The sequence below is a fragment of the Phoca vitulina genome, unplaced genomic scaffold (assembly GCF_004348235.1).
Source record: "Phoca vitulina isolate PV1807 unplaced genomic scaffold, GSC_HSeal_1.0 scaffold8, whole genome shotgun sequence".
In the NCBI taxonomy this organism is placed as follows: domain Eukaryota; kingdom Metazoa; phylum Chordata; class Mammalia; order Carnivora; family Phocidae; genus Phoca; species Phoca vitulina.
In genome coordinates this window covers 53,993,262-54,019,615 of record NW_022589711.1, presented here as the reverse complement: position 1 = coordinate 54,019,615, position 26,354 = coordinate 53,993,262, and the positions used below count along the sequence as shown (strand labels likewise).

The following is a 26,354-nucleotide window of genomic DNA, read 5'->3' as shown; positions in this document are numbered from 1 at the left end:
GTAGAAGAATAATGAAGGGTTTTACTGGGAGATAAAAAGTAACTTCCCTGGCTTCAGGGAATTATAAATAAGAACAGAGTTACCAAGCAAGCTGAATGCTGTGGCACCAGTCAATTTCATATTCTTCCTGAACACAAACATGCAAGACAATATTTTCTAACCCCATCTGAATATAGGTATGGGCATGCAACAAAGCCCAGGTAGATTGATGTGGGTGGCCATGACACATCCATTTTCCAGTCCTGGCCCACTTTAATAATAATAATAATAATAATAATAATAATAAGGCTTCTATTGAAAATCTTCTCTTATCCTGTTCTTCAATCATCTTGGAAGTCACATGTCGAGAATGGGCACATCTCCAATTGAAAAAAAAAAAAAGCCCTTCCAACTTATTGTGATTTCAAGTAAGCTTTCATTTAAGTGAAAAATTATGTAGGTTTAAAATACCAGAATTTGAAAAGTACAGGTACAATGGAAAAACGATGGACTGGGATTTGTGAAACCACAGTGTGACCTGAGCAATTCATATTGGCTTCAACTCCCATGTGTAAAAATTAAAGGGTTGGAGGTAGCATTGAGGTTCAGAGGGGGCGACAGATGTTTATATCATGTTCTCCTTTTCACCATATCATACTGCTTTTCTAAGGGTATTTTCACCTTCTCTCAATTTTTTCAACCCTGATATTGACAATATTTCATCTGAGAACTCTGAAAGCATACAACTGTTCCTGTATTAGAAATCAAGAATCAACCTAAGACACCCATTCACAGGAATCTGCTTTGAGTCCAGTGAAACTTAGAAACACCTAGCTCCTTCCGGTTAGGGCAAGGAAGGGTCCCCGGCGCTCACCAGATGAGGTTTGGCTTCTAGATCTACCAACTGGAGTGCTTCAACACCGGCCATCGTTCTGTAATTCTTGATGTTCTGCTGCATTTCCATGTGCTCGGGGTTGGCCATGAAAAATGTGTGGGCTGCTTCCACTGCCTTTTCCAGCTGGTTAAGCTAGGGAGAAAAAAAGAGGACCAAATGAAGGCAAACATTTCTAACCTGCCTCAGAACTAGTCCAAGGGCTGATGGCTATAGTGGCAGGGCCAGCTTCCAGCTTACATTCACTATGCGCAATCTCTATACTCTAAAGTGGGAGGTTAATAAACAGGGCTCCTAAAATGATATGTGGATATTCAGGTTTTGGTGAAAATAGCTACATGTGCTCTATTCTTTTTTTTGAGCCATCTACATTTCTGGGAAATTGAATCTTTCTGCTTCTGTTTGTTTCATGATTGATCAAAATATAAAGCTGCCAAAGCTGTGCCACCTCTAATTCATATTTTTGACATTTCTTTTATTTTCTCTTTTCTCTTTGTTCCTTTTGCCTTTGATCCTGACAATGGCAGTATAAACAAACCTATGCCTTTCCAAAGGACGGGAATGAGCCTACCTCCCACTCCATCACATTTATCAGGTTTTAGAATGTGAAGAATACAAAACTAAAAGGAGTAAACTGTTCCAATGCATAAGAAATGCTGAATACAACACACAAAATGCTTTACCACACTCCTTTGATTGAAATGTTTGATTCCAGACTTACAACGTTGATGCTCATTAATACAAAAGGAAGAATTTTTAATAACCACTACATAGACACTACAAAATCCTCTCCTAAACCACACAATACACTGTTCTCCGTGTAATGCAATGATGCATTTTTTTAATAAAATAGAATTAAATTTTTTGTATTCTTCACAGTCTAAAGCCTGATAAATGTGGTGCTGAATACAGCACATAAAATGCTTTACCACACTCCTTTGATTGAAATGTTTGATTCCAGACTTACAACTTGATGCTCATTAATACAAAAGGAAGAATTTTTAATAACCACTACATAGACCCTACAAAATCTTTTCCTAAACCACACAATACACTGTTCTCTGTGTAATGCAATGATGCATTTTTTAACAAAATAGAATTAAATTTATTAGATTTAAGACATCGTGCTCTGTGCTTTAGACATAGAGAATGTTTATAGACAGATGTGTTTGCCCCATATCAGAAAAGTGAATATTCATATTAATAATCTTTTTCATGGTAAAATCCAAATTACGTTTGATCTATTTTGGAGTATGAAGACATGAAAACCCATCATTACTAAAAAGTAAACATAAAATCATGGAACAGCCTATCAGATTCAACAGAGTCTGTTTTTGACAGTCTCACCACTCAGGTTATTAGTAAGAAATAGAAGTACTGAGTTCCCAAGTCCCCAGTTACCGCTATTTGGTGGTATATAAATAATCTTAGCCCTCACCACAGAAAACAAAAACTGCTCTATTTTAAGACCTGAGATCCTTAACTTTCTCTAATAATAGTAAAACCTTCCCTTTTCCCCTTGAATTTGCATACTCTTAGCTACTGGTCTTCCTTCCATTAAATCTTGCCTTGTCAGCTTTCCCTGCCATTTTTACCTAGGTCCTCAATTCTGTGCTCCCAGAATGATTGTGGCTGGCAAAATCACTAATTTTGGATGTGGTTTCTTTCTTAATTTACATTTTGTCAACTTCTCACTCACTAAATATGAATTGTATGGACATCTACACAGTGATGAGTATATAGGTATAGAAGAAAAACAATAGGTTCTAAACTAGGTGTGTGTCTATACTTAATGATCAAGTAAACCTGAAAAAAGTCATTTAAACATTTATGGCTCAGTTCTCCTTTAAGAAAAAGTGCTCATAAAAACCCCATACTACCATCTACTGCATAGGATTTCAGAAGGATTTAATTATGTAAAATATACAACTGTGCTTCAGAAATCACTAAAATCCTTAAAAAATAAACAATAGAATACAAAAGAATACAATTTATAAATGATCTATCCATTTCAAAGATGTAAATAACGATAGTATAAGATGAATGGATAATGAAGATGTGGTGTATATATACATACACAATGGAATATTACTCAGCCATCAAAAGGAATGAAATCTTGCCATTTACAATGATGTGGATGGAACTAGAGGATATTATGTAAGTGAAATAAGTCAGTCAGAGAAAGCCAAATACCATATGATTTCACTCATGTGGAATTTAAGAAACAAAACAGATGAACATAGGGGAAGGGAAAGAAAAAATAAAGTAAGATGAAAATTGAGAGGGAGGCAAACCACAAGAGACACTGAACTCTAGGAAAAAACTGAGGGTTGCTGGAGGAGAAGTGGGTGGGGGATGGGGTGACTCAGTGATGAGTATTAAAGAGGGCACTTGATGTAATGAGCACTGAGGGTTATATGCAATTGATGAATCACAAATTCTACCTCTGAAACTAATTTAAAAAAAAGGAAAAAAATGATGATGGTATAATCTATAACTCCCCTGGACACATAATTTATGAGGACATAGTAAGGTCTTTGTGGTTGGTGGAAACTGTCTTTAGTTAAGAGTAGAACTATAAATTTTGAACAAAACAGATTAGCACTGATACACTCTGGTTCTATACCATAAGCCATTAAAATTGATAGAACATAAACTTATGTTTTTCACTTTCTTACCTTCATCTTTTGCTCAGGCTGTTCCACTGATCGAGAGAGCCTCTGTCCTTTGGTCTTTTCTTGTTGAAACCTAACATATCCCATAAACCCAAGCCTAAATGCTGCCACTCTAAGAGATCCTTTCTCAGCATGATAGCAACATTCAAGTACTGCAATACCATTGTATCCCTATTCCTCTATGAGCACTTATCATACTCTGCTGTGCATTGTACTTCCCTGAGTATATTTGTTTTTTCTAGGAGAGCGCTATGAGAATAGGGACCAGATGACTTCTTTTTGTCTCTTTGTTTTCCACCTACTTTACATATAGATGATGTCTATGATATGTCTGAAAAAAGAGGAAAAAAGAACTTTTTTTTAAAAGAATTTTTTATTTATTCATTTGAGACAGAGAGATACAGAGAGAGAGAGAGAGTAGGAGCAGTGGGGAGAGGTGGAGGGAGAGGGAGAAGCAGACTCCCCACTGAGCAGGGAGCCTGATGTGGGGCTCGATCCCAGGACCTGGAGATCATGACCTGAGCCGAAGGCAGTCGCTTAACGACTGAGCCACCCAGGCGCCCCGGAAAAAAAGAACTTCTAACAAGTAAATCTTTTGCACACAAACCAAAAAGTGTATTACATGTGAGTGTGCTTCAGAAGCTCTAGTGGACTTAAAGAATAGTCAGTTTACTAACAACATCTCCAAAGTCACCATTCACAGAGAGCTTCCAATACTGATTATCAACGAAGACTATGTTTCAATAACTCTTGAAAACTGTCAACCCCCACTGACAAGTTGACAAGGTTCCTTTTCTTAAATTTTACCACAGTTGTTGGGTTTTTGTTTTTGTTTTTTTGTTTTTTGTTTTTTTGCATATTTGATGTTTTCCCCATTTATTTTTTTTTTGTTTTCTCCATTTATAACCCAGTATTGAGCATCCTATCATCTTCCCCAATATAAATAATAAAAAGATTCCATGACTTAAAGTTAAACCATAAAACTTATTCATGAACTGGTCATGGCTTTTAAATCACTGTGAGCCAGTTTAGGAAACTGGAATTGGCTGCCAAAGTTGATAAAACAAGCCTTTTTTTTTTTTTTTAAAGATTTTATTTATTTATTTGATAGAGAGAGACACAGCGAGAGAGGGAACACAAGCTGGGGGAGTGGGAGGGAGAAGCAGGCTTCCCACGGAGCAGGGAGCCCGATGTGGGGCTCGATCCCAGAACCCTGGGACCATGACCTGAGCTGAAGGCAGACACTTAACGACTGAGCCACCCAGGCGCCCCAAAACAAGCCATTTTTTTAACTGTGATCTTGATATCTTTGTACTCTATTTTAGAAATCAGATAGACATATCTGAAGTGATAGGAAAAGTCCAGGTGAACACGTGTATGCTGCATATAATGCCATATTTTGGATGGAGATTATTATAAGGCCTTGTAAGTACTAGTTTTCAGTGAAGGAAGGATCTACCCAACACTTCATTGAAACAAACAAAAAGCAAACTGCCCTGAAAGGCTCCTCACTGGACTTCCTTTAAGACCAAGATAAAATAAACCACAGGAGAGGGTAACTCTATACATTAGAAAAATACATTGCAAAATAAAGAGCAACTGAGGAAAGGGGAATGATTTGACGACAAGATGGTATCAAACTTTGAAGGGAGCCGACCGATCTGTTGAAATATGAGAAATACTGGCCAGAAATGCCTGCAAGATGCACTGGGTCATTTCATCTCAGGCTGTGAAGAACTAAGGCAAACATTTTCTCCTGCCAGACCAGAAGCAGGATTGTACGTGGCAGTCATACTGCATGGAAAAAGAAATGAATGCTGATTAAATCAACACCCTGCTGACATTCACAAGTTACTCTTTCCTCTGGTGAGTGAATGAAATTCTTTTGACGCACTAATAGTTTTCCATAGCTAGTAATAAAGAAGCATTTCAAAAGGACACATTGACTATTTAGAAACCTCCAGTAGCTATCCGTTGACCACAAAAGAGATTCCAGAAATTATGTACTATGACATTCACAGCCTCCAGGATTTGGCCTCAACTCACTTTCTAGCAGAACTTCCTCATCTCTGCCATTATGCAAACTCTTCCCAGAAAGGTTCTAGAAGAACGTCTCTCTCTTTTTTAAGATTTTATTTATTTATTTGAGAAAGAGAGAGAGAGCTCGAGCACTGGGGGGTAGGGGAAGGGGAGTGGAGGGAGAGGGACAAACGACTCCATGCTGAGCAGGGAGCCAGATGCAGGGTTGGATCCCATGACCCTGAGATCATGACCTGAGCCAAAATCAAGAGTCAGATACTTAACCGACGGAGCCACCCATGCACTCCTAGAAGAACTTCTAGATGTTTTATAATTTACCACCTTCCTGTTCAAGAAAATACACATTAGGCCCAGTGCTCCAGTCATACCCAAATTCTTCATTTCACTCATTCACTTATTCAGCAAATATTTATTTTGTACTGAATTGGTGCCACACACTGTGATAGTTGATAAGAATACCTACATGGCGAAAGCAAAGACCCTGCTTTCTAGATCCTTACAACCTCATCGAAGGGGACAAGTCTAAAGTAAGTAAATCATTAATTAAATTAATTTCAGATTGTGCTGAATGCTATAAAGAAATAAATGAACTAACAACACTATAAGAGCTGACTGGGGTGGGAATGGAAACAGGACTCTATTAGGTAAAGTAGTCAGAGAAGGTCCCTCGGCTATGGTATTTTTCAGCTGAGACCTAAATATTGAGAAGCCAGTCACGAGCAGAATGGGAGGGAGAACATTCCAGCCAAAAGAAAGTCAAGTGAAAGGGCCCGTTCCTGGCAAAAGACAGTCAAGTGGAAAAAGTCTTGACATGTTTTAAAGAAGAGCAGGACTAAAGAGAGATATTTGAAGAGCTGGAGAAAGACCAACCACTCGTAGGCTATGGTAGAGTTTCTTCTAAGTGCAAGAGGAAACCTTTAAAGAATTTTAAACAATATCTGATACACATTTTAAAATGACAGTTCAGGGGCGCCTGGGTGGCTCAGTCGGTTAAGCATTCAACACTTGATTTCAGCTTAGTTCCTCGTCTTGGGGTCGTGGGATTGGCCTGTGTGTGAGAGCCTGCGTGGGATTCTGTCTCTGCTTCTCCCTCTGGCCCTCCCCCCACTTGCATGTGCTCTCTTTCTAACATAAAATAAAATAAATAAGTCTTTAAAATAAATAAATAGGGTTAAGCGTCTGCCTTCAACTCAGGTCATGATCTCCGCGTCCTGGGATCAAGTCCCACATTGGGCTCCCTGCTCAGCGGGGAGTCTTCTTCTCCCTCTGTCCTTCCCCTGCTCTTTCTCTCTCCCTCAAATAAAATATTAAAATAAATAAATAAATAAATAAATAAATAAATAAAATGACCATTCAGACTGCTATGTGGAGAACAGATCTTTATTAGCAGGCAAGAGAGCACGGCAGTAACTCAGATGAGAGATAATGCTTTTACTTTCAAAATAAAAACAGGACAAGCATGGGTCAGTACCCTGCCTTTCCCCCCCCCTCTCTTCCATTCCTTTCTCTTTCTCCCCATTTTGCCTATTCTTGCTATAGTGATGTTTCTCAGTTCAGACACATAGTACACAAGAAAACAGTTCTAAAATTTCCAAACATAGTTTAAGGAAAATATGCAAGTTCCCTGTCTTCTGAAATAAGAGAAATATGAAGCTCAAATATTCTGAATATGAAATGTAGGACAGCTTGTAAGACATATGCAAGAAAGCAGATTCTAAAGCACATTTAAAAATATGAAGAACACTGCACTCTGAGACAGAATATTTAGGATCACTTTCTAGCTTCTGAAGTCGTTTTATATAATCAAGGTAAGACATCAAGCCCAAAATAAGTAATTTCCCTTCTCTTCTACTCAAACATCCATATTTTCAATAAAGAAGGGAATTCTCTCTCTGCTTTCACCACCCTAACTTACGGAATTCATCCAACATCATGCATTACATTTTGATGAAGTGCTGTATTTTTTTGCCTTGGCTCTTTACTTAAATTTTACAATATAGCAACTTCAGAGAATTTTTAACCCCATATGAGGTCTCTTAGCGACTGAAAAGCAAGTAAGTAAACACTAAAGACATCCGGTTTCTAGGCCACAGCAGAATTTTTAAGTTTTAGTTAGCAGCATAAACACACTAGCTCGACGAAAAGGAAGTCACTAGCATGTACATCAGGCTAAACACTGAAAATTCATGGGCTAAAAACTAAATTGTTCTTTTATGGAGCAGAAAGGATTTTTGTCTTTTGGTGATTTATTTGTTTTTTGTCTGTTTGTTCAATACATTAAAGAATTCACCCAGGGATACCTGGGTGGCTCAGTTGGTTAAGTGTCTGCCTTCGGCTCAGGTCATGATCCCAGGGTCCTTGGATTGAGTCCCACATCAGGTTCCCTGCCCAGTGGGGAGCCTGCTTCTCCCTCTGCTTGTCGCTCCCCCTGCTTGTGCACGCTCTCTCTCGCTCTCTGTCGCTCTCTCTGACTAATAAATAAAATAAAATCTTTAAAAAAAGATCTATTAAGTTTTGAAGCAAAATTTGAAAGCAATGTTTAAACTACTGGATTAAACTAAATCCTATGAATTACAGTGCTTCAAATGTAAAGACCAGGCTGTTAATGAGAATTCAATTTTATTTTAGAAAATTCCTACACATTTCCATAGAATGTAGTCAGATTCTGAGAGAGTCAAAAAACAGCTATATGACAGCAATGTCCACAATAACCGAACTATGGAAAAGAGCCAAGATGTCCATCGACATGAATGGATAAAGAAGAAGTGGTATATATATACAATGGAATATTATGCAGCCATAAAAAGGAATGAGATCTTGCCATTTGCAACGACATGGATAGAACTGGAGGGTGTTATGCTGAGCAAAATAAGTCAATCAGAGAAAGACATGTATCATATGACCTCACTGATATGAGGAATTCTTTTTTTTTTTTTAAGATTTTATTTATTTATTTGACAGAGAGAGACACAGCGAGAGAGGGAACATAAGCAGGGGGAGTGGGAGAGGGAGAAGCAGGCTTCCCGGCGAGCAGGGAGCCCAATGCGGGGCTCGATCCCAGGACTCTGGGATCATGACCTGAGCCGAAGGCAGACGCTTAACGACTGAGCCACCCAGGCACCCCGATATGAGGAATTCTTAATCTCAGGAAACAAACTGAGGGTTGCTGGAGCGGTGGGGGGTGGGAGGGATGGGGTGGCTGGGTGATAGACATTGGGGAGGGTATGTGCTATGGTGAGTGCTGTGAATTGTGCAAGACTGTTGAATCACAGATCTGTACCCCTGAAACAAATAATGCAATATATGTTAAGAAAAAAAAAAAAGATAGCAGGAGGGGAAGAATGAAGGGGGGGAAATCGGAGGGGGAGATGAACCATGAGAGATGATGGACTCTGAAAAACAAACTGAGGGTTCTAGAGGGGAGGGGGGTGGGAGGATGGGTTAGCCTGGTGATGGGTATTAAAGAGGGCACGTTCTGCATGGAGCACTAGGTGTTATGCACAAACAATGAATCATGGAACACTACATCAAAAACTAATGATGCAATGTATGGTGATTAACGTAACAATAAAAAATTTAAAAAATAGCTATATGAAAAACAACTTTGCATTCTTATTTCACAATCTCTGGAGATGTTACTTTCCCTTAATGTTATTACTATAACTTGTAAAAAGACCCATACATGGAATTCTTTTTATAATTAAGTTATAGAAAGTAATTGCTTGTTTCTCTTGACAAATTGATAAAATTAATTTTACCAGACATTTAGGACTACATAATATAGTGCATTGCCCTTTTGGTCTAAGAAGCTCAGAGCTAAATTTTATTCTCAAATACGGTTTTTTTTATGCTGGGTTTTTAGTATATCAAACTAAAGATGGTATATTTCTCTTTTTTCTTTGACTTTGTTTTTTATTCCATTTCAAAAATCTAATGATATAAACAATTGCTTTTGCTCGGTAATTCAAAGTCCTTTTGGACACAGGAGAGGTATAATTTATTCACAAGATAAACCCTTGTAGTAAGGGACATTTCTAGTAATTAAATTCTTTCCTACATCTTAACGTAGAGTATTTAGAAATTTCTAGCTTTGAAGAATACACATGAATTCACAAGTTAGGTGCTGTGTTAATGTAGAAAATGAACTTATCTTTGCACTTATGGAATGTTAGTCTAAAATGTAGTCATGGATATAAGTAAATATTTATAGCTTTCAAAATGCTATTTGGTAAGGATTAGATGGGAAATGACATTTCTAAAGAGTAACGTTTTCTCTGTGGAGTAAGTTGGAAAGGAAAAATATGTATTTTTAAAGCATTTTCTTTTGCCAAACTGCTTATACTCTTTCCTTCAATCACTTATGGTTCTGGACCGGATTAATAGAGTCTTGCTCTTTGTAAACACTGGTAAGTTTCAAGTTGATGTTTACAACTTAATGTTAAACCCTAATGGTGAGTAACCACTGTCAAATGAGGTTAACCTCGTGAGCTCAGCGCAACAACAGATCCTATCAGCTGACTTTGCGGGAAGGTTTCTTATCTAAATAAAAATCATCTTTTAGGGTAAGGAAACACTAAAGTGAAGAAGCAGGACTTTTAAACAAACCATGTCAGATTAGAGACTATTTAAAACAAAAAGTCCTTGAAGTTTCTGAAAAAGAAGAAAACCTCAGAATATTAGCCAAAAAATACGTGTGTGCTTAATTGGACAAAATCCCCCGAGCCATCTGTGGACTGTATTGTCTAACTTCCTAACAAGAGGACAGCCAAGACTTGGATGCTCCCTGGTAAGGAGAGAGTATACTGTCTTAGTGATGGAATGTGGGCAAGTCATCTCTGCCACAGAGCCAATGAAACTAGAGTGTGTGGCTTATTGGTATGTTACTGTTGTTTTTGGTTCTAAACACGAGGACAGGGTGAGATTGAATAACTGGGCAGGCATCTAAACCTCTGCAGTATTGTCCAGAAGTCTCCCTTGAGGTGTCAGAGGATGACTAATGGTTACCGAAAAGAAGGTTCGGGCCAAGATCTATCTGACATTTGCTTCCTGCTACTGTTTTTGGAAACACAGCTTTAATCTTCTTCAGAAATTTCTTTGAAGGGCAGATGTCCCTCATTTTGTATTACAGTTTTGCCAGCATCCCATGACTATTTTAGTAGTCATCCCTTTAACTGGTAAAGAATCTTATTTGTGTCTGATTATAAAAAATAAACAGAAATCCAATGTCCCCCTTTTGTGAGCTCAGAACTGTTTTCCTCTCCTTTGTGACCCCCATGTTGATGAGCATGATCTTGTTTGTGAGGTTAAGCAGAATTTACCCTCTGTACTGTTGTGTAGTTTGCAAAGCACTTCACAATACAACTAAGCAAAGTAAAAGCAGTAACAACGATCATTTATTGAGTGACTACTCATTTCTTATTTTGAAATTCTTCAAAAAGCTAGAGGATGAATCCCCTACCTCACCTCGGGCCCAGTGCAGAAGTACTTGATCATTATTTTACAAGGGCACATTATGATACAAACAGTGAGCCGTAGTACCATGAGAAGCCAGTGCTGGGATAGACGGAGTGGCCCTTAATGAACTTCCCGGTATGAAAACAAATTTTGTTGTTATAACAGTTCACTCATGCTTTGCTTCTGCCTGGTTTTCATTATGATAAATGGAGATGAATGTTGTCTTTCCCTAGTGACCCATTAAAAAAAGTTCTAGCTGGTCATGACATCCCTGGAGCCAGCAGCCAGCTCCCTAATTGCTCACTCCCAGAGTGATATCTCTGCAGTCATTGGCAGCCAGAACACATTGCCCCCTCCCCGAACTGTATAAACTTGCAATCGTTTGACTTAATTTGTCAAATATGATTGCAAAATGCAATTAACCACGGACTTGGGCTTTCTAACTTCTAAGCGATCCTTTAAAAATCAACAGTGAAATAGCTTAATATAGACTTGGCACTGATTTTTCTGCTCTTGAGAACGTTAAAAAAAAAAAAAAAAAGAAAGAAAGAAATTTCAAAGCCTTATGTGCCTGCAACATTGTTTTGTGAAATAACAAAGTGATGGGCATAAAATGCTTGTCATGGGCAAGAAGGAACGGGAGCCCCAGGATTGAGACTCAAAGTGCAGGTTTACTTCCTGTTTCTCTCCTAAGTGCCCACGTTTCCTGAGTGGATTGCGGCTGGGGGCACACAGTCAGGGAAATGAAGTAATAAATTGGGCCTTGCCTTGTTAAAAAGTGTTAAAAGTGCTAGGGTGACACTGGAGATAACCTGGCAAAATTGATGATTTTGAGGAGAGCTTTAGAGTTCAGTGACCATACAGAAAAATTGCTGTCATTATAATTTCCAACATATCCCTTCTACTTTGTGTTTTTGAAACAAATTTAACATTCCACCCAAACCACTCCACTGTAAGCAGTATAAGAAAAGCAAACAGGCAAATCAAAAACTTTTCCACTTGTACCTTTTGGTATAAATATGCCACATTCCTCTTTGAAGTACAAACTCTCTCTAGCCCCAGTAAGGGTGGGGAGATTTACTTCAAAATGTATTTCAAAACATTTACTTCATCTCACATCAAGGAATGTACCATGGCTGCAAGCCAAAGGGAGTTTCACTCCAAAGACCCTTCTCGGAGGGGACTTCAAGGGGACTTCAAGAAGAGACTAAAGAGTCCCTTCAGGTATTCAACCTATCAAGCTGACTAGTGGGTGTTCCTAACCTGACAGGCCACATGGTCTTATTAAAGAGGTGGTTTTGATGATCGAGTTCTTTCAGTGTTCCATAAGCTCCCCTGGCATCACACCTGCACTTTTTAAAGCATTCAGCCACAGCAATAACCTTCAGGCTGTATTGTAAATTCAAGATCCCTGCCATATACACAAGTTAAATATAAACACAAGCATTTTCTCTGTACCTCAGCCAAGAGCCTGTACTGGAAAGAAGTTCCAGTCCATCTGAATATCTGAGGAGGTTAAAGCTTGGAGGAAATTCACTTATATACTGAACTTATCAGGTAGCATCAAATCTTGGGTTACTTTTGTGACACCTGCATTGGTCTGTGAATACTAATTTCCATTAGCCACAGATAACCAGGGCTAGAAAAGCTCTTTCATTATTTACTACCACGGCCTCAAGTGGAAAAAGGATGAGCACAGAAAATTAATGGCAAGGCTGTGGTTAAAATCTAAGTCTTTTATTAAAATGTTCAAACACACATTTGGCATTTTAATCCCTGTTATTTCAAAGTCGAGGTGAACTCATGTATATTTGGTCCATGTGACAAGTGTTTGCTGATCACCTCTGCCATAGAAAGAACTAAGATAGATGTTCTGTGAGGATATAAAATATTTACAATATCGTCCTTGATCTTTTATGAAACACAGTCCAATAAGTCAAGGAGATGTACACAAACTATTAATATTGAGAACTAAGTTTCTACCAGATTAGAGGCAGAGTAAGTGGGTAACAGGCAACACAATGCTATAGAAATTAAGTGAAATTTGAAATCACAGTAACCTGGGAGGTTCAGGGAAGGCCTCACTGAGAAAGTGGGACTGAGGCCAGGTCATGAAGAATGAAAAACATGTGGATGTCTCAGATGCAGAACTGGGTGAGCAGCAAGAAATGAGAATGATTCATGTTTTTATAGAAGTCATTTGGCTAACCTGGCTCATATGCAAGGTCTAGATTACAGAGTAATGGGGAAGAAGGATGAACAGGGATATACTATGGGGCTCTTTGAACACTAAACCAAGGTGTTTTTATTCTTGGAAAAAGAGAAACAGATATATCTATGTGTGTATGTACGTGAGTGTAGTCATGAAAATCTCCCCTGCCTCATTCCAAAAGGGATTTGAGAAATACAAACTACAATATTTGAGGAAACTATGGATAACCTTTTTCTTCAGACTTCATTTTTTTTTAGGGTAAGTTTAGGTTCACAGCAAAATTGAAAGGAAAGAATGGAGATTTCCTGTATCTCCCTTACCCCCACATGGACGTAGTCTCTCCCATTATCAACATCCCCACGCAGAGTGGTCAACTGCATTGACACATCATAACCACCCAAAGTCCATAGGTTTCACTCTTGGTATTGTACGCTCTGTGGAGTGTATAATGTATAATGTATAATGACAGGCATATATCAGTATCATACAGAGCATTTTTGTGCCCTAAAATCCTCTGTTCTCCATCTACTCCTTCCTCCCTGCTCCAACCCCTGATTTATTTACTTTCTCCATAGTCTTGTCTTTTCCAGAATGTCATATAGTTGCAATCCATACAGTAGTGTGTCTTTTCAGATTGGTGTCTTTCACTTAGTAATATACATTTAAAGTTCCTCCATGTCTTTTCTTTTTTTTTTTTTTTTTTAAAGATTTTATTTATTTATTCATGAGAGACAGAGAGAGAGACAGAGGCAGAGGGAGAAGCAGGCTCCCTGCAGAGCAGGGAGCCCGATGCGGGACTCGATCCCAGGACCCTGGGATCATGACCTGAGCTGAAGGCAGACGCTTAACCGACTGAGCCACCCAGGCGTCCCCCCCCATGTCTTTTCATGGCTTGAAAGCTCATTTCTTTTTAACATTAAATAACAGTCCATCATCTGGATGTACCACAGTTTATCCATTCACCTACTGAGGGACACCTTGGTTGCTTCAAAGTTTCCATAATTGTTGAAAAAGAGCTGCTATAAGCATCCATGTGTAGCTTTTTGTGGGTACACAAGTTTTCCTTGGTATTTTCCTTTGGGTAAATACCAAGGAGCAAGATTGCTAGACGGGTATATAAGAGCAGTGTAATTTTGTTACCGCCAACTGTCTTCTGGAGTGGCCTCACCATTTTGCATTCTCACCAGCAGTGAATGAAAAGTGCTCACTGCTCCATGTCCTCACCAGCATTGATGTTCTCAGCATTCTGGATTTGGGTCATTATAAAAGATGTGTTGCGGTGTTGTTTTAATTTCCATTTCCCTAATGACATATGATGTGGAGGATTCTTTTCATATACTTATTTATCATCTGTATATCTTCTTTGGTGATATGTCTGTTAAGATCTTTGGCCCATTTTTTAATTGGGTTGTTTTCTTATTTTTGAATTTTAATAGTTCTTTACATATTGGATAACAACTCTATCTCAAATGCGTCTTTTGTAAATATTTTTTCCAAGACTGTTTTCTTTTTTGGCTTCTAATTTTCTTGACATTGTCTTTTGCAGAACAGAAATTTTAATTTAGTCCAGCCTTCAATTATTTCTTTCATGGATGGTGCCTTTGATGTTGTATCCAAAATCTACTGTCATACCCAAGTTCATCTATGCTATCTTCAACAAGTTTTACAGTTTTGCATTTAGGTCTATGATCAGTTTTGAGTTATTATTTGTGAAGGACATATGTTCTCTATGTAGGCTCACTTTTTGCATGTGAATGTCCAGTTGTTCCTGCACCACTTGGAGACATTGTTCCATTGTACTTCCTTCGGTCCTTTGTCAAACATCAGTGGACTATTTGTGTATGAATCTATTTCTGGGCTTTTTATTTTGTTCTATTGATCTGTATGTTTACTCCTTTGCCATACTGCATTGTCTTGGATACTGTAACTTTATAGTAAGTCTTGAAGTTGGATAATGATAGTCTTCCAATTTTGTTCTTCTCCATCAATATCGTGTTGGCTCTTTTGAGTCTTTCCCCCCTCCATATAAACTTTAGAATCTGTGAGTATCTGTGGGTATCTGTGAAATAAACTTCTAGGATTTTGATTGGGATTATACTGAAGCTATAGAACTGACATCTGCCCAACTGACTGCCAGTAGTGAGTTTTCCTTTCCTAGGAACATGGAATCTCTACTTATTTAGTTCTTTGATTTCATTCATCAGAGTTTTGTACTTCTCCTCATCTATATCTTGTACACATTTTTTCATAATTACACCAAAGTATTTCATTTTGTGGGGTGCTAATGTAAATGTTACTGTGTTTTTAAATTTCAAGTATCACTTATTCATTGCTGGTATACAGGAAAGTGATTGATTTCTGTGTATTAACTTCGTATCCTGCAACCTTTCTATAATGATTTATTAGTTCCAGGAATTTTTTTTCCAATTCTTTCTTATTTTCTACATAGATGATCATGTCATCTGTGAACAGTTTGATCTCTTCTTTCCCGATCATATACCTTTTATTTCCTTTCCTTGTCTTACTGCATTAGCAAGAACTTCCAGTAAGAAGTTAAAAGTAAGTAGTGAGAGGGGGCATCCTTGCCTGTGTACCTGATCTTGGTGGGGAAGCTTCAAATTTCTCACTATTAAGAATGATGTTAGGGGCGCCTGGGTGGCTCAGTCACTGGGCATCTACCTGGGATCGAGCCCCACATCGGGCTCCTTGCTCAGTGGGAAGCCTGCTTCTCCCTCTCCCACTCCCCCTGCTTGTGTTCCCTCTCTCGCTGTCTTTCTGTCAAAAAATAAATAAAAAATCTTAAAAAAAAAAAAAAGAATGATGTTAGCTGTAGGTTTTGGTAGATATACTTTAGCAAATCACAGAAGTTCCTCTCTCTTCCTAATTTACTGAGAATTTTTATAATGAATGGCTGTTGGATTTTATCTATTATAAGATCATGTGATTTTTCTTTTTTAGCCTGTTAATGTGATAGATTATATTAATTGATTTTTGACTGTTGAGCCAGTGTTTCATACCTGAAATAAATCCCACTTGGTTAAATGATTAAGGTATCATTTATTTCCCAGAATATGGTCTATCTTGGTGAATCTTCCATAGAGCTTGAAAGGAATGTGTATTCTGCTGTTGTTGGATGAAGTAATTTATAGATGCCCATTATATCTAGCTCATTGATGGTGCTGTTGAGTTCTACTATGCCATTGCTGATTTTTCTACCTGCTGCATCTATTTCTGTTAGAGGGATGTTGAAGTCTCAACTGTAATAGTGGAATCATCTATTTCTCTTTACAGTTCTATCAGTTTTTGGCTCATGAGTTAGATGTTTTGTTAAGTGCATACACATTAAGGATTGTTATGTCTTCTTAAAGAATTAACCCCTTCAGCATTATGCGATGCCCTTTTTTTAAATCCTTGATAACTTTTCTTGCTTTGAAGTCTGCTCTGCTTGAACCTAATATGTCTACTCCTACTTTCTTTTTTTTATTTTATTATGTTAATCACCATACATTAATTACATCATTAGTTTTTGATGTAGTGTTCCATGATTCATTGCTTGCATGTAACACCCAGTGCTCCATTCAGTACGTGCTCTTTTTAATACCCATCACCAGGCTAACCCATCCCCCCACCCCTCTCCCCTCCAGAACCCTCAGTTTGTTTCTCAGAGTCCACAGTCTCTCATGGTTTGTCTCCCGCTCCAATTTCCCCCCCTTCATTTTTCCCTTCCTGCTATCTTTTTTTTTTTTTTTTAACATATAATGTATTATTTGTTTCAGAGGTACAGGTCTGCGATTCAACAGTCTCACACAATTCACAGCGCTCACCATAGCACATACCCTCCCCAATGTCTATCACCCAGTCACCCCATCTGTCCCACCCCCCACCACTCCAGCAACCCTGAGTTTGTTCCCTGAGATTAAGAATTCCTCATATCAGTGAGATCATATGATACATGTCTTTCTCTGATTGACTTATTTCACTCAACATAATACCCTCTTGTTCTATCCACGTCGGTGTAAATGGCAAGCTTTCATTCCTTTTGATGGCTGCATAATATTCCATTGTATATCTACACCACATCTTCTTTATCCATTCATCTGTCGATGGACATCTTGGCTCTTTCCATAGTTTGGCTATTGTGGACATTGCTGCTATAAACATCGGGGTGCATGTACCCCTTTGGATCCCTACATTCGTATATTTGGGGTAAATACCCAGTAGTGCAATTGCTGGGTCGTATGGCAGCTCTATTTTCAACTTTTTGAGGAACCTCCATACTGTTTTCCAGAAAGAGAAATTAAGGAGTCGATCCCATTTACAATTGCACCCAAAACCATAAGATACCTAGGAATAAATCCTACTTTCTTTTGATTAATGCTACATGATATACTTTTCTCCAGCCATTTACTTTTAATCTACATGTGTCTCTAAATTTAAAGTGGATTTCTTATAGACAATATATAGTTGGTTCCTGCTTTTTTATTCACTCTATCAATCTCTGTCTTTTAATTGGTGCATTTGGACCATTAAAATTGAAAGTGACTATTGATATAAGTTGAAGAATATCCATCATATTTGTTGCCCTTGTTCTTTGTTCCTAATTTTGTTTCCACTCTTTTTATTCTGCCTTTTGTGGCTTTGAGTATCTTATGTGATTTCATTTTCTCTCTTTTCTTAACATATCAGTTATGTTTTTAGTGGTTGCCCTAAAGTTTACAATATACATTTATAAAAAATTTAAATCCAGTTTCAAAAACACTGTGTTACTAACAACAAATGTTGGTACCTTATAAAAACAAAATAATCCTAATTCTTTCCTTCTGTTCCTTGTACTATCACTGTCATCATTTCACTTATATAGAAGCATACCGAACCACACACATATATGTGTAATATATACATAAGCATACATAATCACTATTGCTATTGTGAACAAAATGTTATTTGGTCGATCAATTATGAATAAGAAAAATAAAAGTTTTTATTTTACCTTCACTTATTCCTTCTTTGGCAATCTTCCTTACTTTATGTAGACCTGAGTTTCAGACATATATGATATTCCTTCTCTCTAAACAACTTTTTAAAACATCTCTTGCAAGGCAGGTTTACTGGCAACAAATTCTCTCAAATTTTGTTTTTCTGGTAAAGTATTTCTTCTCACTTTTGACAGCTAATTTTGCAAAGTACAGAATTTTAGGTTTTTATCTCTCAACACGTAAAATATTTCACTTCATTCTCTTCTTGCTTATACAGTTTCTGAGGAGATGTTGGATGTAATGTTCATCTTTGTTACTCTATAAGTAAGGTGGTTTTTTTCCTTTCGTTCTTTCAAGATTTGTTCCTTTTTTTTTTTTAAAGATTTTATTTATTTATTTGACAGAAAGAAACACAGCGAGAGAGGGAACACAAGCAGGGGGAGCAGGAGAGGGAGAAGCAGGCTTCCCGCTGAGCAGGGAGCCCGATGCGGGGCTTGATCCCAGGACCCTGAGATCATGACCTGAGCCGAAGGCAGATGCTTAACTGACTGAGCCACCCAGGCGCCCCCTAATCACAGTTATTTTAAAACCCCAATCCAATAATTTCAACATCTCTGCTATGAATGGTTCTGATTCTTATGCTGTCTCTTCAAATTGTGTGTTTTTTTTAGTTGTTTCTTTGTAATTTTTTCTTGATAATGGAGACAAGACATTATATATAAGGTAAAAGGAACTGCTGTAAACAAACCTCTAGTGATGTGTTTGAGAAGTGTAAAGAGAGAGGAAGGATTCTATAGTCCTTTAATTAGGTCTTGGTCTTTCAATGAGCATATGCCTTTGGACTATGAACATCACAACTCTTTCTCAGTTTTCTTTTTCTCCCTTCCTAGGTGGGAGACGATGGCTAGTGTGGGCTAGAATTGGATATTTCCATTCTCCCACATGCAAGGGTAGAACTAACTGGAGTTGGATATTTCCCTTCCTCCAGGCTGGTTATGCTCTGAAAATACTCCAGTAAGTTAAGCTCTGGTTAACTAGTTTCTCAGGGCAAGTCTTATTAAGAAGAACAGTCTGGCCTACTTCACAATGGTTCCTTTTCCCCTTCTCTTGCAGGAAGCATGAAGGGATCTTTCTCTGATATTTACTGTGAAAGCCTGGTCAAGTTCTTAGAGGTAATTCTCACAATACTGAGGAAGACTTCTATGACTGGGTCCCCTTGGAGTTTTTAACTCTTAGGGTTGTCCAAACTGAGCTTACAGCAATTTGTCAATTAGAGTTCAAGTTTCCCTATCCACCACCACCCCAACTTGTTCTTGCAGTGATTTCTGCTCATGAGTCTTTGCTCCATAAGCCATGATAACTTGTATTCACCTCTCTCTTCAATCCTGAGAGGCAGTGGTTTGCCCTGTGTCCTCACGTCCTTTATGGATCCTAGAAGGGTTGTTGATTTTTCAGTCTGTTCAGCTTTTTGCTTGTTGTGAGGATATAATGGCAACATCCAAGCTGCTTATATGCAGAACAAGAAACCAGAAGTCTGAGATACTTTTCATTTCCCAGAAGGAAGAAGGGTATGAGAATGGGGGTATATTATCAACTCTATCTTCTCCCTTTTGGAAAGATTAGCCTGGTTATTGTAGCATAAACTGGGAGTAAGGGGAGAATGGAGAAGAGGCAAAATTCTCAGGGAACATTGTAATACTCTTTCATATAAAGAAGCAGCAAATTGATTATTCTAGTCAGCATGGACCACCATAATGAAATACCATAGAATGGTATTTCCATATTTATTTTCTCACAGTTATGGAGGCTGGATGTCTGTGGTTGGTGTGCCAGCATGGTTGGGTTTTCGTGAGAACTCTCTTCCTGGTTTGCACACGGCTGCCTTTTCATTGTGTCCTAACATGGCACAGAGTGTGCAAAATCTCTTGTGTCTCTTTTTATAAGGGCACTAATTCTATCATAAGAGCCCCACTCTCATGGCCTCATCTAAACCTAATTACCTCCCAAAAGCCCTATCTCTAAATGCCATCACTTTGGGAGTTAAGGGCTCAACATATTAATTTTGGGGGAAACAATTCGGTCTATAGCATTAGTCCAGAAAATGTAAAAGTTAAGGTTATCTTTAAAATTTCAATGCCAGGCAATTAGGAATATGATAGAAATAGCAATGGAATTCACTATTTCTTAAAGGTGGTTCTGAAATTTGGTTATGGGATAGAGAAAATAATTGTTTCATTTTGAACTAGGTTACATTTGATATAATGGGAAGGCATGCAAAAGAGTACATCTTTTTAGCAGTGAAGAACCTTGACTGGAGAGCTAATGGATTAAGTGTTAGGCAAAGTCTACACCTGAGGCACACCTGAGGTCTTTGGCCCACAGAAAGCAAGACTTCCCGACTTTCCAGAGTGAGAGCATGAACGATTATTCTAATTGGCTCAAAATAACCCAGAAGGACAGGGAAAATGTCTTTGGGATTGTAAGTAACCCTTGCTAGGAAGTGTATTCCCCTGGATGGTCATAAGACTTACTAAAAGAAAAAAAAGTTTTTATGTGAATTAAGTGTAAGATAAAAGTTAAACATATCTATTTAGGGTAAGACTTTTTAGACTTTCAATTACCATGATAGTTAATTCCCGTGAATCAGATATTGTATTCTATATTTTTCAAACTTTTTTTGACCTGCTTCAGAGTGGCTCAATAGACTAATCACCTCTCTGAGACTCTGCTTTGTTGTATATACACACATACACCCACACACACACTTTGGGTAAACTTCATTAACTTTGATGGAAGAATGGCTTTAGTTTTAAAATCATCACCTAAATGATCCCAGAATCCCAAAATGCTAAGGCTGAAATTGTCCTTAGACATAGTTTGGTATAAGACTCCCTCCTCTGTTACACTTATGTAAATAAGATAACTAAAATACAGAGTGAGAAATTTTTCTTAGGGCCACATGGATCCTAAAGAAGTGCTGGAACCCACAACCTGGTCTTCTAATTCCGAAGTTTCTGATTTTTCTAGTAAACTTCATTGTGTTTAAGACTAAGTGGCCAATCCTCTTCATTCAGCAGGAAAATAAAGACTGTACCATTTTGGACAAGTGCATATAAAAAACACACACCCGAAATACATCCCTCCAAAAGTCATAAAGGAATACCTTTCTCTATGCCACCCAGAATAAGGCAAATTAATGTGGCAAGATGGCTGCTAATGAGTAGAGAAGAGAACTGAGCCTGTGTTCAAATGAAGAGACTGGTTTGAATTGAAACACAGCCTAGAAAAGTCATATCAAATAGACTGTAAAATTATATTCAGTGGTTTCAAAAACTCAGGCTTTCTGATTTTGACTTTACACATACTGTGAATTTACATTGGCTTCCTTTCCTGGAGATGTTATATTGTAGTTGAGCAGCTGGATGTTTGGTCTGTACTAAGAAAAGAGTACCACTATGATCTTCTAGAAATGAAGTCCAATGTTCCCACGTTGTCTACAGAGGGTACTATAAGCTTTGTATATCTAGGAATTCTGAGTCTCAGGCTACTCTCTTTCAGTTCAACCTGATCAGCATTCAATGAGGGTCCTGTGCTGGGTACTGGGTAGGTAGGAATGGTAGAGACAAAACTGAGATAGTTCTTGCTTTTTAGTAGCTAATCTGGGGGAAGATGTGGGAAATCAGAAAAATACCTATAATTCAGGGTGGAGTAAGGGACCACAAAAGAAGTAAAACCAATCAGTGTAAAGATTCAAAGTAGGAAAAAACACATCTAAATAGGTGGTTTTGGATCTAGAAAGTCTTTATGGAGATCTTATAAATATGGCATTTGTAATGGAGCCTGAAGGATGGATGGGATTTCAACAGGCATAGGTGCCAGGAATATCATACCAAAAAAGTGTCATCCGTGGGTGAGGATTAGTTTGTTGGGAGTAGAAGTGTTGAGAGTGGGGTTTAGAGTAGCCGAGAATATTTAAAAAGCAGGTTGAGACCAAACTCCTGTTGGCTTGGAGCTAAGCACATATTGTGTGATATTAGGGGAGACTTGAAAATTTCAGAGGACTGGAGTAAGCTGAATCTTTTGAAACTACCTTCCAGAAACATCACTGTGTCACTGTAGAGGAGTAAGTCTACATTACTAAGTTATACTAGTAACATAGGATGGTCTGGAGTGAGACAGATAGATTAAATCAATCCCGCTGAGCCGCAGGTGCCAGTGTACTCTACTCCCTGTAGTCTAATTCCCAACTGGTCTTGGATCCTGAGCATTATGGAACCAGGCCACATACTCACATGCCCAGGGTAGTTGGTTGGGCATGCCAATAAAATGCTGAACTGCCACATATCTCGTTTCTGGAAGACCCACTTTCTGTTAATCTAAAGCCTTTTATGTTTCACAGACTCCATAGCAAGTCCAGTTTTCAACCAGAAAGAAATCTCAGCCAAGTCATTAAAATGAACATAGCCTACCATCTGGGAGTTGCCACCTCTACTCTTTCTACCCAGAGGAACATGTGGTCCTATTACAAAATAATCTAAGCAGTTTCCATTCTTTTTATTTGAAAACATTCCCATGAGGCACTAGAAGAATTCTCACTTGCCTCTACCCACAGACAGCAAGGCAGAGGGAGTCTGTTATATTTCCATTCATCTTTGCCCCTTCCCTCGTGTGAGCAGAAGTCTTTATGAGAATGATTATATGAACTGACAATTATTAACCGTGTGCTTTCCTATTCAGGAACTGAGGATGATGAGACCTATAAGAATAAAAGGAAGATCTGGGGTGCCTGGGTGACTCATAGGTTAAGCAGCTGCCTTTGGCTCAGGTCATGATCCTGGGGTCCTGGGGTTGAGCTGCGTTTCAGGCTCCCTGCTCAGTGGGGAGTCTGCTCCTCCTTCCCCTTCTCTTGTGCTCTCGCTTGCTCTCTCTTTCCCTCTCAAATAAATAAATTAAATCTTAAAAAAAAAGAAGAAGGAAAGGGAGACCAATGGGAGGCTAAATCCTACTGTTCCTACTCCCAGCTCTCACAGAAAAGAAGCCAAGAGCAAATGCTAGGGGCAACGTGCATATATTCTCAAAGAGAAGAAAGTAAGTGTGTATGTGTGTACCTAAAACAAACAACAGTCCTCTACTAGTTATTTTACAAAGAAAGTTAACATAAATTATCTCAGGTCATCACCATATATAGACTGGGCAAATATTAATATCCCAATTTTATCATGACAAAAAGGAAGCTCAGAGAAGCTAAATACTAAGAGTTTATACCATTATTGAGCATATAGTATGCCAGAAACCTGAAATAAATGTCTTACATATATTTCCACATGTTATGGGCTGAATTGTATTCCCTAAAATTCAGGTGCTGAAACCCTAACCCGTACAAGTACCTCAGGATGTGACTGTATTTGGAGCTAGGGCCTTTCAAGAGGTAATTAAGTTAAAATGAGACCCTTAGTGTGGGCCCTAATCCAATCTAATGTCTTTATAAGAAAAGGATATTAGGACAGAGAGAGAGAGAGAGAGAGAGACACCAAGTTCACTGGCACATGGAGGAAAAGACCATGTGAGGACACAGCCAGGAGGCAACCATCTGCAAGCCAAGGAGAGAAAAAAACAATCCAGCAGACATGTTGATCTTGAACTTCTAGCCTCCAGAACTGTGAAAAAATAAATGCCTGTTGTTTAAGCCACCCAGTCTGTGGTATTTTTTTATACCAGCCTTAGCAAACGAATACAGCACATTTTAAAAATAAAAATAACCATGAGGTAGAAGTCAATAACTTCATTTACAATTGAGAAAACTGAAAAACCATAAGTAATTGAATCTGACTCTAAACCCAATGATGTCTTATACCAGAACTCAGGCCCTTAATCTGTCTGTTCTATTCTCTCAAGTGATAAACTGATCAAGACAGTGCTGGCAACTTAACTAGGACACTCTAACTTTTAAGTCAAGTTCACTCCACTGACATTATCTCAGTAGACCCTTTGACATTAAAACAGGATGGGAAACAAGATTAAGAAAAAACAGAGTTCCAAGTGAAAATTAAAATACCTGCTCTCCTTTTTATTATTTCTTAGGATAGGACTAAAAATTTCAGGGCAAATGAATCTTCTCTTCTAGGCATTCTGGAGTGGCACATCTGTTTTTATTTATGGTACTTAAACCTCCCATTTTGGTTTATTCCGAAAAGGAGTTTGATCAAGACTCTCTTCCTCTAAGCATCTCCTTTCATTTTTATTGTAAGTAAAAAGTTTTCATAACACAGAAAGCTCCCAAAGGGAAGATACTTTCCTAGTATTATTTTAATTAGCTAGTAAAGTTCCTGAAAAATGCTAAAAACCCGTAACACCAGAGAAGTCTGCCTGGGAAATGTCATCTTAATTTTGTGAAGCAGACTTTCTAAGATTCTACATAAACTGATCTGATCAAATTAAAAGTGACGTTTCTAACAACAGGGATGGACTAAATTACAGCACAATCATATGGTAGGATATTATACGCCCACGGAGAATAATAAGACATGCAAAGATGTTCATAATATACTCTTGAAAGAAAAAAGCAGACTGCATAATACTATGTATGGTATGAATCCATTTATACAACAGAAATTCACAAGAAAAATGGTATGCACCAAATGTTCATATTAGCTGTGTTCAAAGCACAGTCAGGGGACTTATTTTAGGACTTAATAATTGTGATTTTTTTATCTTGTTTTCTAATTCTCAAACAAACATATGGTATGCGTGTGTTTTGAAGAAACAGAAATGGAAGCAAAATGAGAAAGTAAGCAAAAGTCTAGGTTTACCATGATTTTCTGAATAAAGAAATACTCCCATCAAGGAAGGGCTTAATCTTGGAAGAAGGTCTGTTAATGACACCAGTGAATTTGATTTATATAATTTAAATAAGTGAAGTTCTGAAAAAGCTCTGTTGTGTGTGTGTACATGCATGTGCAATGTCTGCATGAAAGGCCTAACATCTAAATGCACAAAGGAAAATGGCTGTGGGGAACTTTCTGGTGAACTCCTGCTCCCTTTAATCTCTTTGCCACACTGAAGCCAGAATGATCTTTCTAAAATACAAACCTGATCTTATCCCTCTCTGATTTAAACTTTCGAAGCCTCCCCCTGCACCCCCCACCTCCCCGCCCCCGCCCCGGTATGAGAAGAAAGTTCAAATTCCTTAAATGAGTCACCAACTCCTGCCTGACTGGTCCTGGTTTACCTGCCCAGACTCACTTCTCACTACTCTGTTACTTTCTTTTTTTTTTTTTTTTAAAGATTTTATTTATTTATTCATGAGAGACAGAGAGAGAGAGAGAGAAGCAGAGGGAGAAGCAGGCTCCCAAGGAGCAGGGAGCCCGATGCGGGACTCGATCCCAGGACCCTGGGATCATGACCTGAGCCAAAGGCTTAACCATCTGAGCCACCCAGGCGCCCTATTCTGTTACTTTCTAAATGTGGTCTGGTTAACATTTTGTCTCAGTTCTATTCACTCTCTTCGAGTTTATAGTGTTCCTTTTCTTGGGAAATTCACCTTTCAAATCTCTCCCTGATTGTTTCTTATTTATCTTTAGTAGTTTGCTTAGACATTGTTTCCTCTACCGTGTCTGCCATGAACAACCAAATCTCACATGCCAGTTAGATCCCTGAACTTCTCACAGTACTTCCCTCATATTATTACAATCACCCATTGACATACCTGAATTCTCCATTGGTTCTCTGGAGACAGTTCTGAAGACATTTTTTTTTATCAGCATACAGAAGATTAAGAGATTTTGTGAAAGAAAGAAAGAAAGAGACAGAGGGAAAGAGGGAGAGAGGGAGAGAGGAAGGAAAGAAGGAAGGAAGGAAGGAAGAAAGAAAAGAAAGAAAGAAAAGAAAGAAAGAAAGAAAGAAAGAAAGAAAGAAAGAAAGAAAAAGAAAGAAAGAAAAAGGGAGGAAGGGAGGAAGAGAAAGAGAGGGGAAGGAAGGAAGGAAGGAAGGAAATAACGAATGGAGGAAAGAAAGAAAGAAAAAGAAAGAAAGAAAAAGAAAGAAAGAAAGAAAGAAAGAAAGAAAAGAAAGAAAGAAAGAAAAGAAAGAAAGAAAGAGAAAAAGGGAGGGAAGGAGGAAGAGAAAGA

The 26,354-nt window shown here is 38.2% G+C and overlaps 1 protein-coding gene across 1 annotated transcript in view; it reads right to left on the bottom strand.

The window, feature by feature from the left end:
* Positions 1 to 26,354, bottom strand: part of P3H2 (prolyl 3-hydroxylase 2) — a 161,697-nt gene that overhangs the window by 39,320 nt on the left and 96,023 nt on the right. Inside the window, exon 2 of the mRNA XM_032406919.1 lies at positions 854 to 1,006. Coding sequence (XP_032262810.1) covers positions 854 to 1,006 — 153 coding nt within the window. The remainder of the gene's footprint in view (positions 1 to 853; positions 1,007 to 26,354) is intronic.